We start from the raw sequence: 19,677 nt of genomic DNA, 5'->3' as shown, positions 1-19,677 counted from the left end.
TATACTGCTTTAATATAATTAATGTGTTTAATAAAGAATAAATTTTTGAGTCATTTTGTTTCTCTATAACCCAGAGGGGAAGTTGTTTTTGGTGCAGCAGCTGCCTAGTCTTCCTTTTTGTCATTATCCGATCCTTCCTTATGTTATTGTCAGATCTCTTTTCTGGAAATAAATACCAGTACTTTTATGAGGCACCTTTGCCTCTAACATTCAGGACGACATTGTTATGTCTGAATTTTTTTGGATCTCCTAAAATGTCGCCTTCTGCTCTGTATGTTTGATGATTTCAGAATGATAACAACTGCAGACCTCTTGTGTTTTCTACAAAACCATTTCTCTAGCCTCCCATTAAAGCGGAATATGGTGTATTTTTAGTGAGCAAATATTTTATGGAATTATTGCAGTTTTAAACTTATCTTTGATGTGACTAACATTTTTACAAGTTTGCCATTACAGTTTATTTTAGCGTATTTTTGTATATTGAAACCCAAGAAAATGTATTATTTTGCAGCTTGCAAGTCCTTGCAATCCAGTGATCAACTTGTTTATTTTGGTATCTCACTCCTTCCTACACTACACTGTCTGTGGATTGTGCCAAGTCAGTAAGGGACTATATTGCCTGGGACTCAGACTGGGTCTAAGGAGGTATGTCAATGAATAAAGTGGAATTTGAACCACAACACATGTATTGGCCGCATACACGTTTTCTTTGTTTGACGTTTTTTTTTTTGTTTCTTTATTATCTGGTGATTGTGCCAGTAACACACTTCTTCTCCTAGGATGTAAATGTTGACTCACTGTACTGTGGCTTTGGAGAAGCAGCATTGTCACCCTAGGTCAAGAATAGGGATGATCGATTGGTTCGGGTCGACCATCGGTTTGACCCGAACATTGGCTGTTCGAGGTTCAGCCGAATCCTGAACTTTTTGCTAAAAAAGTTCAGAATTCGGCAACCAGAACCGACCAAAATGCAATGGTACAGGAAATGGGCTTTAAAAGCCCGTGATTGGACCAGAACCATCAGTAAAAGCCAATTGAGGGGGCAGGAGAATGCTAGGAATGTAATTGGAGTGACTAGGGGGTCCATAGGCCAATCATTAGTGAATACGCCCCCCAGTATATAAGATAGCCCCCGCCAAATTCCTAGCATTGTTATACAGGGACATGGAAGAGAGTGGAAGCAGTTCCGTTACTTCTGCTACAAAGTGTCATTTAGCAATTTTTAGTGTGAGGAAAGGGATATCTAGTGTAGTTAGGGTGCTATTTTCCACTATAGTTAGCTTTAATAATTTAGTTTCTGTAGGGAAAGTGTTAAGTGTAAGGGGACCGTAGTGTAGTGTAGGGTTAACTGACTCTGACTGCTATGGCAGGGTGACAAAACCCTTCCATATCAGGGTGACCGCTATAGAGAAAAGATTTCTCTTAGGTCACATTCAGTGCAGTGATATGGCTTCTCGCCTGTGAGCATGCTTTTTGCTGCAGGCGTTTATTGGGCTTTTTTGAGGAGATGTTTGGAGTCAGGCATGACATCTGAACTTCTGTGTAGGGGTATATATACATACACCCATGTCTGTATATATACACATATATAGCTGTGAAAGTAGCAGAAACATATGCTTGCGCTAATTAAATAATTAACAGGCATATGTCTCCGCTCCTATAACACCTATATATGTGTGTATGTGTATAAATACATACAAGTGTCTGTGTATATATACCCCTATACAGAAGTTCAGATGTTTTGCCTGCCTCCAAAGCAGACTTGTATAAAGTACTCGAAATTTCTACTTGAGTAAAAGTACAAGTGCTCGATCAAAAAATTACTTGAGTAGAAGTGGAAGTGCTCGCAGAAAAAGTTACTTAAGTAGAAGTACTAAAGTATTCAACATTTTTTTTACTTAAGTATTGCAAGTAGTTTTTTCAAAAAATTTGCTACTTAAGTACTAAAAGTAAAAAGTACCAGTAGTTTTGAAAAAAAAATTCTACTCAAGTACTGAAAGTAGAAGTACAAGTACTGTGTTATGTAGTTATTAAAGAAATAAGTCAAAAGTTTGAACATCATATTGTTTTTATTATTTCAAATGATTTATTCAAATGATTAACCTGTGTTTGTTAGTAGTTTCTTGATGCACTTTAAGCGCTGTAGCACCATTTATTTGTTTGTTTCATATTTTCTTTTTATTGGAAAGATTTGGTATAGCAGCTTTTATTATACACAACCTTTATTTTCGTATGCGCTGATTTACAAATGACATTATACACATTTTTTTGAGCTTTATGCAAACTGTTCTGGCAGTGGTAATTTTTTTAAAAGTAACGAGTAACTATGCAGCACAAAAAAAAAATACTTGAGTAGAAGTATCGAAATCATCGAAAAAATGTAGTGAAGTAAAAGTAGAAGTAGGAGAAAAAAATTCTACTCTAGGAAAGTACAGATACCGCATTTCGGTACTTAAGTACAGTACTTAAGTAGTTCTACTTCGTTACTATACATCTCTGCTCCAAAGACCCCAAAAAACTGCCCAAAAAAACGCCAGCTGCAAAAACACACCTGGGCGTTTTTGTAGCTGGCATTTTTTTGGGCATTTTTTGGGCATCTTTCCAGGCAGGCATAACATCTGAACTTCTGTGTAGGGGTAAATATACATACACCCATGTCTGTATATATACACATACACATATATAGGTGTGAAAGTAGCAGAACACTATGCTTGCACTAATGAAATAATGAACACCAATATGTCTCCGCTCCGTTTTTTGGGGTCTTTGGAGGCAGGCAAAACATCTGAACTTCTGTATAGGGTTATATATACACACACACTTATATGTATTTATACACATACACATATATAGGTGTTATAGGAGAGAAGCTATATTGGTGTTAATTAGTGCAAGCATAGATTTCTGCTATTTTCACACCTATATATGTGTATGTGTATATATACAGACATGGGTGTATGTATATATACCCCTACACAGAAGTTCAGATGTTTTGCCTGCCCCCAAAAAATGCCCAAAAAAATGCTTGCTACTAAACCGGCAAGGTGTGAAAATAGCGGAGCCATATCCCTGTTCTATAAGTGACCTAATACAAACAATCTTTTTTTTTTTTCTGGTTCTGGACATGCTACAGAGCTGAAACTTCACAGGTACACTTTTTAGACCCCCCAGACACTAAATCCAAAGAATTTTTTTTTTTTTTTTTAATTTTTTCAATAATTGTCTCTCTATCAAAAATGACAACTTTTAAGAACTTTTTTTTGTGTGATTAATAGTCCCTGGGGCATGACCCAGAACCCTAGGCATTTTTTAGGGGCATTTATTGGGTTTTAGGGCTTCAAAATGGTGTTTTTTTATTACCGAAGTTCGGGTCCCATTGATTTCAATGGGGTTCTGAAATCCGGGCCGAACTTTTGGGAGGTTCGGGTGTTCTGGTCGAACCGAACTTTTGAAAAGTTCGATCATCCCTAGTCAAGAAGTGCTAGGAATACAGAACACTTAACTTTCCTCATCTCATTAGCATAAGGTGTTCTGTAATTCAAAAAAAAGAACTCAGACAGGGCTGATAACTTTGTCTGTCAGTACAGCGCACCACAGGAAGTTAGGAGCTCACTGAATTTCTGTGAGGATTAACAAGTTATTTTTTTGTACTTGTCAAACAGATATAACAAAATGCTTTAAACAGTATAGTTACAGACCAAAGGATAAGCAAATAATAGAGGTTCACTGTTAAATACAGAGATCTGTAGATTAGTCACTAGAATGAGCTCTCAGTGGCTAAGTACTATTACTCTGTAATTCTCTTGCCTTACCACTTGCCGACCAGGCCATAGACGAATGATGGCAAAAGCTTGTCGGTTAATTCTGAGAGGGCATAAAATGATGTACAGTGTCCGTGCTCACGGATCGTGGTAAAGGGCCAATGACCATGTCCAATGACGAAACGATCAGTTGTCAACAAACCAGCGCATGTCCGGTTCAGCTGTCTCCTCTCCTTGCACGTTGTACACACCGATCAGTACAGCATGCGAGGAGAGGAGGGAGACCACAGCAGTGCTCACCCCTGCCTCATCAGTGCCTCATTCATGCATATCTGTGCCCCATCAGTGCCTCATGTATACTCATGTATGCCTTATTCCTGCCCATCCGTGCCTTACTTATGCCTATCTGTGCCTTATCTGTGCCCATCTGTGCCTCATTCATGCCCATCTGTGCCTCATTCATGCCCATCCATGCCCACCTATGCCTCATCTGTGTTAATCCATGCCACATAAGTGCTCATCTGTGCCCATCCATGCCACATCAGTGCTCATCCATTCCACATCCATGCCACATCAGTGCTCATCCGTGCCACATCCATGCCACATCAGTGCTCATCTGTGCCACATCCATGCCACATCAGTGCTCACCTGTGCTACATCCATGCCACATCAGTGCTCATCCGTGCCACATCCATGCCACATCAGTGCTCATCCGTGCCACATCTATGCCACATCAGTGCTCATCCGTGCCACATCCATGCCACATCAGTGCTCATCTGTGCCACATCAGTGCTCATTCATGCCACATAAGTGCCACTACGATGCTTATTAGTGCCCGACAGTGCCTTACAAAAGTGTAATGGGTAGTCAGGAAATCAGATTTGTAATTTTATGTCTCTAGAGCACCTAATGGCCTCTGTATGTGGGTAGGCTGTGTAAAAGTGTCACACATGTGGTATCGCCATACTCAGGACGAGTAGCAGAATATATTTTGGAGTGTAATTTTTGCTATATATATGCTATGTGTTAGAAATATCTTATAAATGGACTTTGTGTAAAAACAAAGTGTTTTCATTTTATTTCCACATTTTCCAAAAACATGTGGAAAAAAATGTTCAAAAGACTCATAATGCCTCCTAGATTATGTGTTGGGGTGTTTGCTTTGCGAAATGGGGTCATTTTGTGGGCATTTCCATTGTCCTGGTGCTCCAGAGCCTTCAAACGTGTGATAGGTTTTCAGGAAATTATATGCGTAATTTATGGTCCTAGAACACCTGGAGGTGCTACTTGGATTTTGGACCTCTGTATGTGGTCAGGCTGTGAAAAAGTCTCACAAATGTGGTATTGCCATACTCAGCAGGAGTAGCAGAATGTATTTTGGGATGTAGTTGCAAGTACGCCTATACAGAGTGTGAGAAATAACTTTGTAAAATAAAAGCTTTGTGAGAAAAAATAAATAAATAAAATAATATTCTTTTTGCAAAGAGTTGTGGGGAAAAAATTACAATTTAAAAAAAGCTCACCATGCCTCTTACTAAATACCTTGGAATGTCTACTTTTTACAAAGGGGTAATTTGGTGGGTGTTTTTACTTTCCTGGCTTGTTAGTGTCTCAAGAAATGAGATGGCTGTCAGTACATCAGGTGTATTCAATTTTTAATGATTAGCACCATAGCCTGTAGACTCTATAACCTTAACAAAGACCAAATAATATATTTATTTGTTTTTTTTTTCTTTTTGTTTTTTCTTTTTACCAAAGATATGTAGCATTTGTTTGGCCAAAACAAATGAAGAAATTTTTTTTTTACAAAATTGTTGGTCTTTTTTCATTTATAGCGCAAACAATGAAAAACCAAGTGATGATTAAATACCACCAAAAGAAAGCTCTATTTGTGTGAAAAAAGGACAACAATTTCATATGGGTACAGTGTTGCATGACTGAGTATCTGTAATTCAAAATGTGAGAGCATTGAAAGCTGAAAATTGGACTGGTTAGGAAAGGGGTATAAGTGCCCAGCTGTCCAAGTGGTTAAAGTACACCTGCCAAGAAAGAAATATGTATGCTGCCATTTTTTACCCTAAAATAGGCCTGCATTGCAAGAGAAATCAATAAAGAACAGCCATTGTGTGGCCCTGCAATACAGAATGCAAATAATGACTAATAGGTAAATAAGGGATTTCTGTAGTATAGAAAATATATTTAGATTTAAACCAATAGTTTAAACTCTGATAAGGAAGGGGGGGGGACTTATATCCCTTGAAATGCACTTGCTTGTTGTTTCTGGAATTCTATGATGAAACAGATACCCTTGGACAACTAAATGTTTGGTCTGATGCTCCTTCCAAAGGACCTTTGAAGACCCTTTGTGTTAGAGAGCTGCCTATAATGAGTTGCTGTACTCTATAGCAGAGGTAAGCAACCTTTGGGATTTACCTGAACAACATGAAAGAGATCAAAGATCACCAGGGTTTGGCGCCTTTTTTTTTTTTTTTTTTTTTAAAGAAATGACCTAGCAAGGCCTAGCTAAATAGTAAGAAAAACTTAGAAAAATGAAACCTCAATTACAAAAAAGTTGGGTTGCTGTGAAAAATCTACATTAAACAGAATGCAATGATTTGCAAATCTCATAAACCCATATTGTATTCACAATAGAAAATAGAAAACATGTCAAATGTTTAAACTGAAAAAATATACTATTTTAAGAAAAAAAATAAGGTAGTTTTGAAATTGATGGCAGCAACACTTCTCAAAAAATTTGAACAGGCCATGTTTACCATGATAAACATCTGGGAATGGAGGAGACCAGTAGCTGGAGTTTTTGGAGCACAATGCTGTCCCATTCTTGCCTAATATAGGATTCCATCTACTCAAGAGTCCTGGGTCTTCTTTATTGTATTTTTTAATTCAGGATGTGCCAAATATTTTCAGTTGGTGAAAGGTCTGGACTGCATGCAGGCCAGTTAAGCACTGCTACTATGAAGCCATGCTGTTGTCATAGATGCAATATGTGGTTTAGCATTCTCTTGCTGAAAAAGATGTCTCCTGGATGGGAGCATATGCTGCTCTCAAACCTGGATATACAGTATTTTTCAGCATTCATGGTGCCTTTCCAAATGTTCAAGCTGCTAATTCCATATGCACTAATGTGCCCCCATACCATTAAAGATGCAGAACTTTGAACTGAGCGCTGATAAGCTGCAAGGTCCCTCTCCTCTTTAGTCTGAAGGACGTGGCTCCCATGGTTGCCAAAATGAATGTCAAATTCCCAGGGCTGGACAAAGATATTGTGCTGCCTGGGTCCAAGACTGAAATGCTGACCCCCCCCCCCCCCAAAAAAAAAGAACTCACGCCCACCAAAAGGCCCCCTTGTCCATTATTTTGTATAAATATAAAATTTAGAAGATAATATATATACTGTTATCTCCTTCCAAAACTCACCGCCAGACCGGTCCATCCAAACACCCGCTGTCTGTCCTTCTGTCACTTCTATGTCTGCCTTGTCCACCGCCCTAGAAGATTCAGCCTGCCCTGCATGAGATGGAGTGCGCTGATGCCTGACGTCATTGCGCACACCACAATCATGTGAGGGATGCTCCCCAGAGGAGTCGCTCCACCTCCTCATACTCATCAATTTGCACTACAGGCGGCAGTATGAGATGGGAAAATGCCACTGGTAATGTGCCGCAAACTAATGACACACAAAACTGCTGGCAGTCAATTTGCTGCCCCTCTCCAAGTGCTGCCTGGGTCCAATGGACTCAGGGGGACCCATGGTAGGGCTGGCCCTACAAATTTCAATTCATCTGACCACAGGACAGATTTCCATTTTGCAACAGACCATTTTAAATTGCCCAGACGAGCCAGCAGCATTTCTGGATCATGTTCAGATATGGCTTCTTCATTGCATGATAGAGCATCACCTTGAATTTTTGGATGGCATGATGAACTGTTGATGAGGACATATGTAGTCTTTGCAATTTTATGTTGAGGAACATTATTCTGAAAATATTCAGCAATTTTTAGAAGCAGTTTTTCACAGACTGGTGAAACTCTGACCATCTCTACTTCTAAGGCACTTTGACTCTCCACAATGCTCTTTATTTACCCAATAATGTTACTGACATGTTGCTAGTTAACCTCATTATGTTAACCTCATCAATATGTTTTTCCAGGTCTTCCATGCTAGTACCACTTACTTTGCCAGCTTTTTCTTACCCTGCCCCAATATTTTTGAGAAGCATTGTGCCATCAATTTCAAAATACCCTACTTAAAATGTGGAAAATGTCAGTCAGCAGAGAAATGGACAGTGTCAGTAGAGCAGTGGACAGTGTATGGACATTGTCAGAAAGGCAGAGGTTGGGGTCACTAGGGCAGTGGAAAGCGTTAATAGGGCAGAGGTTGGTGTGAGCGGGACAGTGAATAGTGTCAGCCAGTAGAGCAGTAGACATGTCAGTAGGGCAGAGAATGGTGTTAGTCAGTAGAGCAGTGAACGGTTCCAGTAGGGCAGTGAACTTTGTCAGTAGAGCAGCGGACGGTGTCAGCAGAGCAGCAGATGGTGTCAGTAGAGCAGAGATTGGTGTCAGTTTTTTTTTATTTTTATTATTTTATTGTTTTATTGTTTTTTTTTACAATTTTTACATTTTTTTTAAATATTTTTTATTTTATTTTTTTTTTTTACTTTTAGGAGCCCTGTTGGGGGGCTTTGATGATATATTTTCGGACAGAGGAAGGGACTGTAGACAGATTCCCCTGGTCAGAGGCGTAACTAGAACCTTCAGGACCCGGTGCAAGAAACCATAAAGGGCCCCCCCGAACCCCTGCCTGGGGCCCTTCCCTTCAAGCCTGGGGATGTTCCCACTGATCTTGGGGCCCTTTACTCTCATTGCAGGGCCCTTTTTATGGTCCCAGAGCGGGACCCTTTCACAAGTTCTGCAGTGGGCCCCCCTTCCTGCCATCTTGGGGCCTTCCCACCGTGGTGGAATGCCAGGGCCCGGTCACAAGTGTGACTTTTGTGATCCTGGAAATTCACCCACTGGTGTCAGTAGTTTTTATTCTTTGGTATTTTAATTGTATTCATTTTTATCATTTATTTTATTTTTTTTACAATGTCACTGACTATGACTCTGTCCATTGAGAAAAAAAAGAGCTGGTAAATTAAATATTTACCGACCCCTTCCTGGTTTTCTATTGTGACACATTCCCTGCAGCAGCTGACAGGAGAGGGGAGGGAGAATAGTGGGGGGGGCAACCAGTGGAGCACACAGGGGCCCAGAGACAGCAGAATACAAGTGGCAGAGGCAGCATACAGAGGAACCAATCTCCTCCATTTTCCTCCTGCAGCTATAGGAGGAAAAAGGAGGACAGTGATTTCTCTACATGCTGCCCCCGCCGCCCCTCCTATCCAGGTGTACAGGGGAGCCACACAGGCCCCCTGGAGCATGGGGCCTGGTTGCAATTGGGACCCCTGCAACCCCTGTAGTTATGCCCCTGCCCCTGGTCCATTCTCTGTAGCCTCAGCTGCACTGGACAGTGAATGAATTGGAAGTACTCTGTGCTGAGTGGCCTTGTGATAATTAACAAACTGAAGCACAGTTTACTGTGCTTCAGTTATGAATGAACACATTGAGTGATTGGTACTGATCATTCACTGTGTTCATTCAGAAAAGGAAGGGGCTGGTAAATTAACCAGTTCTCCATCCTGAAACAGGAGACCAGGAGAGCACACAGGGGGCCTGGATAACAGGAAAATGAGGAACATGGAAAGGATAGGAGGCATTTACTCGTACCAATCCCCTTGTATTTTCCTCCCACAGCAGCTGAATGCTGGCGGAAGGGAGAGGAGGAGAAGCCGCCTTTCAGATGCTGCCAGAAGAAAGGGAATTGGTTCCAGTAAATGCCATCACCACTCCTGTTCAGGTTCCAGGGGTCGACCTACGATTGATGGGTAGATCGCGATCAACAGTTTGCTGACCCTCGCCCTATAGTATAGACTTATCTTTACATTATTGAATTTAACCAGTTTCAGAACTAGTGTCTACCATCTACATCTTTATAAAAAGGAAAATAAAGCGACCACTATGTATGATCCCAATTTACATTTAAAAACAAACTGAGAAAAAGAATACCCTCCAAGGAAGCAAGGGATTATTTTGGCACCACAGACAAAAAAAACTCCAAGGTATGATTATATAAAAAAAGTATACAAATTTTATAACAATGTACAACAATCCATTAAATAGGTAAATGGGTTAAAAACACGATGGCGGCTAGTACAGTGTGGAATAAACACAGTAACAGTGATGGAACATGACCTTGATCATAATAGCAAGTTACAGAGACATCTGATGCATTTCAAATGGAAAATTATTTGATTCTCTTCAGGAATGCTCATAAGTAGGCCACAAGGATGTTCGAACCATGTTGGGTATGAAAATGTACTTAGCCACAAATGTATAAAAGCAGAGTGCAGATGCAGAGCTGCCTCTCACTAAGACCCCAGATAGCACGGTGTGCTCAACCAGCCAGGATGGCAAGCTGCTGGAGCCGCTGATGTCACCCCGGGAGTCGAAGTGGTGGTTTGCCGCTTGCTGCTGACTTAGATCCATGGCTATGCTGTAAGATGCCACTAGCTGGCAGCCATTTAGCACATGTTGGTCTGCATCCATAGTATTTCAGCCCTTTCCTGTCTGTACTGACATCCTATCCGGCTGTCCGTCCATTGGTGACATTTGGACCAATGAATTGCAGCCTTTGGCAGTCCCAGCAGCTTGTCGGCATGGCTGATTGGGCCCAACGCACCCCTGTGGTCTTACGGAGAGGCAGCTCTGCATCTGCACTCTGCTTTTATATATTTGCAGGTAAGAACATGTTCATGCCTAACACAGTTCGAACATCCTTATGCTTACATATGAGCATCTCTGAAGAAGATCAAATAATTTTCCATTTGAAACACGTTGGATCAGGTTCCATCACTGTTTCTGTGTTTATCCCATACTGTATCCACTGTCATCGTGTTATTAACCCATTTAGATATTCAATGGATTGTTTTACATTGTAATAAAGATTTGCACACTTTTTTATATAATCATACCTTGGAGTTTATTTGCCTGTGGTGCCAAAATAATAGCCCCTTACTTCTTTGGAGGGTAGTCTGTTTCTTTATCGATTTTGGGATGAAGGCTAATAAAACATTCACACATACTTATAAGACGAATTACATCAAGCTGATTTCTTTTACAAGACTATAGAGAAAAAAAAAATGTTGAAAAGATATATATACTCCCTTTACACAAGCCCTGAACTGACAGATAAGCCTTTTAGTGTGCCACCTGAAATATCAGGAATGCCAAATTTAACAAAAGCTAGACTTCCCTGGTAAATGTCAAGGTGTTGTGAGTCAGAAAGCTACTAATTTGCATTGTTAGCTCCCCCAAGGAGAGGAAACTGAAAAAAAGCAGACGCACAATTATATTTAGCGATTTTTACTGCTTGTTCATTGTAGTCTATATGCAAATTTTTATCTCAGTCTATTTTTTTTTTAATTTAAAGTACTTTTAAACCCAAGAACAAATGTAATATATTGCAGCATACCAGTTCTTAGATGTAGTGGCTGCCTTTACATTTTATCCAAATACAGAAAAAATACCTGTTGATCCTGCTAGAAATCCAGGGTCCTTGTAACATCTTGAGCACTTGAAATCTGAGTTCATAAATGCGGTTTGCAGTCCGGGGTCCAGTGTGCTTCTGTTCAGTGGTTCAGGTGTTATTCAGATGAAAATTTTTTTCCTGAATTCGCACCTATACTGGACCCAAAAATGTGCATAGGACTCTTTCGGAAACCGCATTGCATTCGCCCCGGACATGTGTGAACGGGCTCCATTGAGAGCCGGTCACATTGACATGTAATGTTTAATACACATCCGATTTACATATATGTGAACCCAGCCTGAATGTTATCAGCCCTCCCAGTTCTTTTCTGTCAACTAACTAATCTGTCAGCTAAAGAACACCTGCCCCCTATGATCCTGACATGAGAAGAAGAGGGGGTGTATGTATTTCCAAGCTGGAGAGCATCCTAGGGTGACCACAATTTTCCTCCATAGATACAGCACAGGGAGTGAGCATTGTCACCCTATGACAAAAAGTCTGTTACTGGCAGAATCAGTAGTGGAAAATAAGTTTTAAAGAAAAAACAAATGCACCCACTAAATCTAAGGACTAGGGTTTTATACGATTTAATATTGTGATATAACTCCACTGATCGATTTAATAAGGCAGTTAAACATTACCTGCACTGCAGGTTCTGAACCAGTGCCCCAGGGTTCTTGTCATTTGAATGGTTAGCTCTGCTTATTCATATAGATGCCTTGTAACAGTTTAGACTTATGGCAAATTCTATATACATTTAAGGGGGAATCACAAACTTCTTGTTCTAATTGGAGAATTTTGCCACTATTTGAAGCTACATCCTATTTATATTGAGTGTTCAGTAGGTAAGTACATATCAGAGTGATCCCCCTGACCAACTACTTAGAGCACATGGGAGTCTCAGGCCTTTTTCCTATGTGCTTTAAAGATACATTATAAATTCCAGACTTGCTGCAGGAGTATACCTGCATTCCTGCCCAACTTCTCAGATCTGACCCCTTCTGGAGCAGCACAACCTACAGTGACATCAAGGGATATGCTCAGCGGATTCCTACATGTGTGCTTGTATAACTGTCTAGGAGTCTCAAGTAGGGTGATCAGACATCCCCAGTTTCCGACTGAGGACACTGTCCCGGAACCAAGTCTGTCCCCGGTTTTGTCCCCGGATTCAGGGCCAGAATAACATAGACAGGGCATGGCTGAAAAACAGCCTGGTGGCTCGGATGCTGACACCCCCTGCTGGACCATCTCACTGTCACTTCTGCTGCTATTCAGAGGAGGAGACGCAGAGCCAAAAATGACTGTGTAGAGGGCCGAGACCAGGAGGCGAGAAGAGATGGGGGGGGGGGCATCTATTTGTACACAAGTGAGGGCAGTGGGGGAGCAGTGGTCAGAGCTGATTCAACTGCATGGAGAGATGGAGAGTTTAGCTGTTGTGGGGTAAGGGCTGAGAGGTGGCTGCAGAGATAATCTGTGAGAGAAGGGTGCAAAGGTGAGCTATGGATGTGGGGGCAGAAATGTCCTCTGGCATAGCAAACCTCTGAATTCTGCAAACTATGCCTAACATTCTCATGTATATTATGTAGTCCTGTGCCCAGCACTCTGTGTATTATGTAGTCCTGAATCCAGCACTCTGTGTATAATGTAGTACTGAACCCAGCGCTATGTGTATTATGTAGTCCTGTGCCCAGTACTCTGTGTATTATGCAGTCCTGTGCCCAGCGCTCTGTTTTATATGTAGTCCTGTGCTCAGCGCTCTGTGTATTATGTAGTACTGTGCCCAGCGCTCTGTGTATTATGCAGTTCTGTACCCAGCGCTCTGTGTATTATGCAGTCCTGAACCCAGCGATCTGTTTATTATGTAGTCCTGTACCCAGCACTCTGTTTATTATGCAGTTCTGTGCCCAGCGCTCTGTGTTTTATGGATGTGGTCCTGTGGCCAGTGAGCTGTGTATTAGGCAGTTCTGTGGCCAGTGCTCTGTGTATTATGTAGTCCTGTGCCCACTGCTCTGTGTATTATGCAGTTTTGTGCCCACTGCTCTGTGTATTATACAGTCCTGTGACCAACGCTCTGTGTATTATGTAATCTTGTGCCATTTCCCAATTTAAAAAAAAAAAAGTCCCTGGATTTTATTTTAAAAATCTGGTCACCTTAGTCTAAAGCAGTTAGCAACTGTAGCACTGTATGAAACACAGCAACATACCTAGCATCACTGTGGCAATGGTACTGTGCCACATTCCTCCTTTGTAATGGCAAAGAACCTTGTAGAAGATCTCTTTGTTTTTAAGACAATGTCTGTGATCCTTCTGTCACCAAAGTAACAATGCAGAATTCTCTGTTGCATTGCCAACAGGGCCAATCCCTTTGTCACCATGGCAGTGTCCCCAATTTCTTTGTCAGCACAACACTGGCACCAAGATTTCTCTGTTGTCCATGTAATAGGTTAGTACTTAGCCTAATTTCTTCTACAACAGCCTTTCCCAACCTTTTTACATCATAAAAACCCTTGAAATAGGATTGCGGTCTCAGGGAGCTCTTCAAAAATAATTTATCTGAGGTCATCTTGAAGAATGCTCCTTGTATGTGTGGTCGGGGGAAGAATGATCCCCTTACATTAGTGGTTGAAAATTCTACCCTTAGGCCCCTTTCACACTTGTGTGAGCTGAAAGTCCCACAATGTTTTGCCAAGATTTTGCTGTTACTGTGACACAATTTTGGTGCGATTTTGCTGTGATTTTGACTGGACTTGGAGCAATGCCTGTGTAATCCTGGGGTCTATGAACCTCAAGTCACATCAAAGTCGGACCAAAGTAGTGCAGGGACTACTTTGAAGTCACTGTGACTTCAAGTCGCACAGATATAAATGGTACTCATTGGAAATTATGGTGTATGACTTGTCATGCGACTTTGCAGTCCCAGATCGCAGGAAAAGTCATACAAGTGTGAAAGGGGCCTTATGGACTGTAAAAATAGAGAATAAGTGTCATGCCGCTGGCTCTGCCAAGATGTTTGACCCAGAGCTATGTAGGCACCATCAGATGTTAGGTCAATTAGCCTCAGTTTAAGGAACCCCTAAGAACTCCTGGAGGAAGCCTAGGGTTCAGTGGAACCCAGATTGCAAATGGACACGTGAGTAAGAAAATTGATTTGAAGAAAAAAAACAGGCACTTGCAAACACTACAGTAGTATTGCCATAAATATAGGAGACTGTCTCGAGAACAGTGATATATAATTAGCGCTTACTGGTGGTAAATGCACACGGTACTTGACATAAACCCCACTCTAGGGGAAACATGGTAAAAACCAGCTTAAATAAGGAGATATATGCATTAAAGTTGATAAACACTGACTTATACTACATGACAAAAGTGTAGCTCAAATTTAAGAGGAACTTTACCCATAATAACTTGATAAAAACAATATTCTTTAGCAAGGAATATACTGTACATTCCACTTTAATTATTATTCTCCCAAAATTAGTGTGTTGCCTCCAACATTGCTCCTGTTTTTTTCTTGCCAAAGGCTACAATTTTGCTGAAGCCCAGAGCCCCTGAGCAGCAGCAAATATTTAGGCTGTCAGCTGATTGGCCTCTACAGATTTGGCACAGTGCCTAAAAATAGAAAGCAAATAAACATTCCACTTTAATTATTATTCTCCCAAAATTAGTGTGTTGCCTCCAGCATTACCCCTGTTTCTTCTTGCCAGAGGCTGCCATTTTGCTGAAGCCCAGAGCCCCTGAGCAGCAGCAAATCTTTAGGCTGTCAGCTGATTGGTCTCTACAGATTGGGCCTTAAAGTGCCTTAAAAATAGAAAGCAAATGAGCATGTGCATAGCAGGGTGAGACAATGTATTACTGGATTTTACACAGTATAGGCAATTATGTTTAAGGGTTTACATATTTATACCTGCAAAAAGGGCCCAGCCTTTTAGAACAGGGGTCTCCAAACTTTCTAAAGGGTTGGTTTATTGTCCTTTATACTGTAGGAGGGTCAGACTGTGGCCAGCAGGAGTGGACATTTTTTTGGGCATCAGAGTAAACATCACCATATTTGGTATTAGTTAGAGAAATAGTACCCCATCATTGGTATCATTGGGAGGAATAGTGCCCCAATGCTGATGTCAATAGGAGAAATGGTGAAGAAAGGTAGGGTGATGGCGCTGCCTAGTATTAAAAATATTATAGGGTGTTCATAAAGTGCTAGTGAAGGATAAAAATATATGTATAATGCACTGGAAGTCCAGAATATGGAAAAAAGGCACTAAAAGTACAACTGTATAATAGGATCCAGAAAAGAAATGTGACTAAAATGTCAAAAATTCATAAAAATGTACTAAAGTACAAATATACCTAATTGGCATATAAAAGTGATGTGTACATATATGTGTGAGCATAAAAAGGTATGGTAAAGATATAATAAAATGTGATGCAACTAAGGCAGTGTAAACAATAAATATAAGTATGAATGGATACCAATGTTTAAAGTGATGTGTGCATAAATGGCTACACAATTGATGATCAAAACATAAACTGTATAGAATTTCAAATACCCCAAATGAAATCACACACTAGGGTATAAAAGGTGAAGTGACAATAAAATAGTTAAATATGTGCAAACAAAGTACCGTATATACCAAATAATAAAAATACTGTAATGAAAAGTCCAATATTAGTGATTGGTGCCTATAGAACAAGTGCAGTGACCATAGAAGAAGTATATTTATAAATGTGGTGGGCAAAAGTTCAATGTTGATAGCAGGTGACAATTATCATGTAACAAACTGTGAAGAGTGACCCCGTGGTGGGCGGTGAGGTGCTGGGTGATCCCTCTAGTAAATAGCACACTCGCCAGAAATACCCACCCCACACAGGGGTATAGAGCGGGTATATAAATGTATCCTGTGGCCAGAGGGATCCTGGTGTCCTCAATAGGTCCTAGGTGGGGACGTCCCGGGAGATTTCTGAAGGGTCCTAGGTGTAAGGAAGGTTCCCCAAGGAGAGTGGTCGGGATCTAGTGGGCTCCTGCCAGTAGGACGTAGGCTTCCAAACATCCACGGGGTATCACTCGTAGTAAAATACCAGGGTGTAGGGAATAACGGAAAGGCACATAGTGTGATACCGTATAAACAGGTTTATTTGTAGTTGAAACATAAGAGAGGTACTCACATTTAGGGAGAAAGATATAAGGGGTCACTCTTCACAGTTTGTTACATGATAATTGTCACCTGCTATCAACATTGAACTTTTGCCCACCACATTTATAAATATACTTCTTCTATGGTCACTGCACTTGTTCTATAGGCACCAATCACTAATATTGGACTTTTTTTATTTTTATTATTTGGTATACTTTGTTTGCACATATTTATCTATTTTATTGTCACTTCACCTTTTATACCCTAGTGTGTGATTTCATTTGGGGTATTTGGATATGCACAGAGCACTTTAATCTATCTATAGCTTTATACTGTGTGATTCTATACAGTTTATGTTTTGATCATCAATTGTGTAGCCATTTATGCACACATCAGTTTAAACATTGGTATCCATTCATACTTATATTTATTGTTTACACTGCCTTAGTTGCACCACATTTTATTATATCTTTACCATACCTTTTTATGCTCACACATATATGTACACATCACTTTTATATGCCAATTAGGTATATTTGTACTTTAGTACATTTTTATGAATTTTTGACATTTTAGTCACATTTCTTTTCTGGATCATATTATACAGTTGTGCTTTTAGTGCCTTTTTTTCCATATTCTGGACTTCCAGTGCATTATACATATATTTTTATCCTTCACTAGCACTTTATTAACACCCTATAATATTTTTAATACTAGGCAGCGCCATCACCCTACCTTTCTTCTCCATTTACTATATATGGTCTTTCTGACTATAATTTAGGGAGGCTGCAGCCTAAATACCTCCATATATCCATCTATATATTTTTTATCCAAATAGACCATAAGCGCGGAGTTTCTATATAATAGGAGAAATGGTGCCCCACTGTGAATGTCAGTTGGCAGAATAGTGTCTTGTATCAGTGGAAGAATAGTGCCACAAGGGCTGGATAAAGGCAAGCAAAGGGCCACATCTGGCCACATTTGGAGACCACTGAATTCTGGAAGAACATCATTTTCAGACTAAAGTTCAGGTTTAACCTATGCTATTTGGTGTGTAAGTTTAAATCAATACCTGGAATTGTAGGAGCAAAGCACGAAGCTGGACAAGCCACAATGGCTCCTGATTCTGTTCCGGTTCAGGCTGCTCTAGAATCTGAGGATCCGAGTATCTCAAACGTTCTGCAAGCTAGAAGTATTAGACACAGGAGAGCTTCAAAACACATGACACTTTTACATGAACATGACATTTATTTGCTCATCTCCAAGCATGTTATTTTATTGGACCCATCTTCCTTCTCTGACTGCACTCACGCATTAAAAAGATATGCTACCATACTATGCCCTAGAGCCCTGTGATTTCAATTTTTATGGACAATGATATTATCACGTTGTGTGCTGCTGTTCCTCTCACAGTTGCTCTCTGAAAACAATGGACTCTTTGAACTCCCAAATACAATGAAATGGCCATACTGTTCCTGAAGCCAAAGACTATATAATGGGGTTTCTTTGTTAAGGAAGGAACAATATTTTTTTAGTTATAAGATAGAGGCACTTTTGATTATCATAATATTGTGTTGTAGATATGACAAAATGTGCTCTAATAATTTACGTAAAATATCAGTCTTAGATGCAGCTCTACTTTAAAATGGTCCTGAACTCAAAAAGTGAAGATTTGCTATTATAAGGAACATTTAGAAAGGTTATGTGGGCCTAAGCAGTACCCCGACAAATGTACTCTTTGTCTGGAATTCCTCTTGATAATAGCAGTGCACTTCCTGGTATGTGATGGTGCCTAGGCACTCCTGTGCCTAGAGTCTCATAGCTGTAATTTCTAGGCTCAGAAGATTGGAGTGAGGTTTAGGAATGCTCGCTGTTTTCTTTGGTGGAGGAAGAAAAGCCCTTTTTCTATCTGTACCAAAATGGCTGCCTAACACATGCATTCTGTAATGGTTTAAAGACTGGCTAAAGGGAGACTACAGACAATACTCTTTGTCCTTTATATTAGTGATCGACCGATAACGGTTTTTCGTTGCCGATACCAATATTTTGGCCAATGCATATCGGTACTGACCGATATGTGCCGATATTTTTGTACATTTAAAACATTTTTTTTTTCTTTTTGACAGGTACTCTTGTGGAGGGATCTGGGGACCCCACACCCCTCCTTTGCACTTAAAAGCATTCAAAACGCCAAGTTTGGCTGTTTTGAATGCTGTCATTTTTTTTAATCAGTACCCGAAATGTTATGACATCACTTCCGGGTTTTTGCATGGTGACCCTGATCAGAGCCGAAAGCGGCTTTGATCGGGTCTTCGGCGGCCGTAAAGGCTGGTTTCCCGGGTCTCCTGGTGGGACAGGAGACCCGGGCGAGCCATAGAAGGCGGGAGGGGGGGTGCCCCCTCCCGCTCCTTGTAATGACAGCGGAATCGGTTGTCATTACAAGACAGCTGACCCTCGTCTATGGACACCGATATCGAGGTGATGCCTCTAGCTGCAGGCATCACTCCGGTACAAGCACTTTCTCCAAAATATCAGCAATATCAGTAATTTCCGGGGCCGATTCCGATATATCGGGGAAAGTGCATATCGGCCCTCGATATATCAGCTTTGCCGATAATTTAGTCGATCCCTACTTCATATACATTTTTTGTGTGGCACAAATTCCACAGTAATCATAGACAGGAGCTAAAAATGTTCATGTATGTGACTGGCAGAAGATTGTAGAAGACTCCTTTAGCCAACCAATTTACAGTGATTGGCTGTGATTGACATTTTCAATTGACCACTATTGTTTCTTTGGTGATAAGGCAGGTTCAGTCTGCTTTTTCTCTCTTTCTCTCTCTTACAGTCTCTCTATATCTGTTTCCCTTTTCCTCATCCACATACATAAATATGCAAACTCAGGAATTCTTAGTCTGTATGTGTGTGTTTATGCAGTTCTTTTATTAAATATAACATTTTTCTGTAGTAGGGCCTTGCCCTCTGGAAAAGTGATCCACAGAAGATCAATTTTCAAGAGGCGTTTCATAGTTGGAGCGAAGACATTATGTTGTCTCCACACCTCCTGTTTTAACCCTCAAAATGCAGACCCACTGCGCACAAATGATGCAGTTGAATAAGTCACATTCAGCAA

General features: G+C 40.6%; 1 protein-coding gene across 3 annotated transcripts in view; it reads right to left on the bottom strand.

Annotated features, from left to right (window-relative positions):
- SEC16B (SEC16 homolog B, endoplasmic reticulum export factor) overlaps positions 1-19,677 on the bottom strand; it is a 379,445-nt gene that overhangs the window by 149,680 nt on the left and 210,088 nt on the right. For all 3 annotated transcript variants that reach the window (XM_082265600.1, XM_082265602.1, XM_082265601.1), the window contains one exon: positions 17,617-17,730. In XM_082265600.1, coding sequence (XP_082121726.1) covers positions 17,617-17,730 — 114 coding nt within the window. The remainder of the gene's footprint in view (positions 1-17,616; positions 17,731-19,677) is intronic.

The sequence above is a fragment of the Pelophylax lessonae genome, assembly GCF_965119305.1.
Source record: "Pelophylax lessonae genome assembly, chromosome: 8".
In the NCBI taxonomy this organism is placed as follows: domain Eukaryota; kingdom Metazoa; phylum Chordata; class Amphibia; order Anura; family Ranidae; genus Pelophylax; species Pelophylax lessonae.
This window is presented reverse-complemented; position numbering and strand designations above follow the sequence as displayed.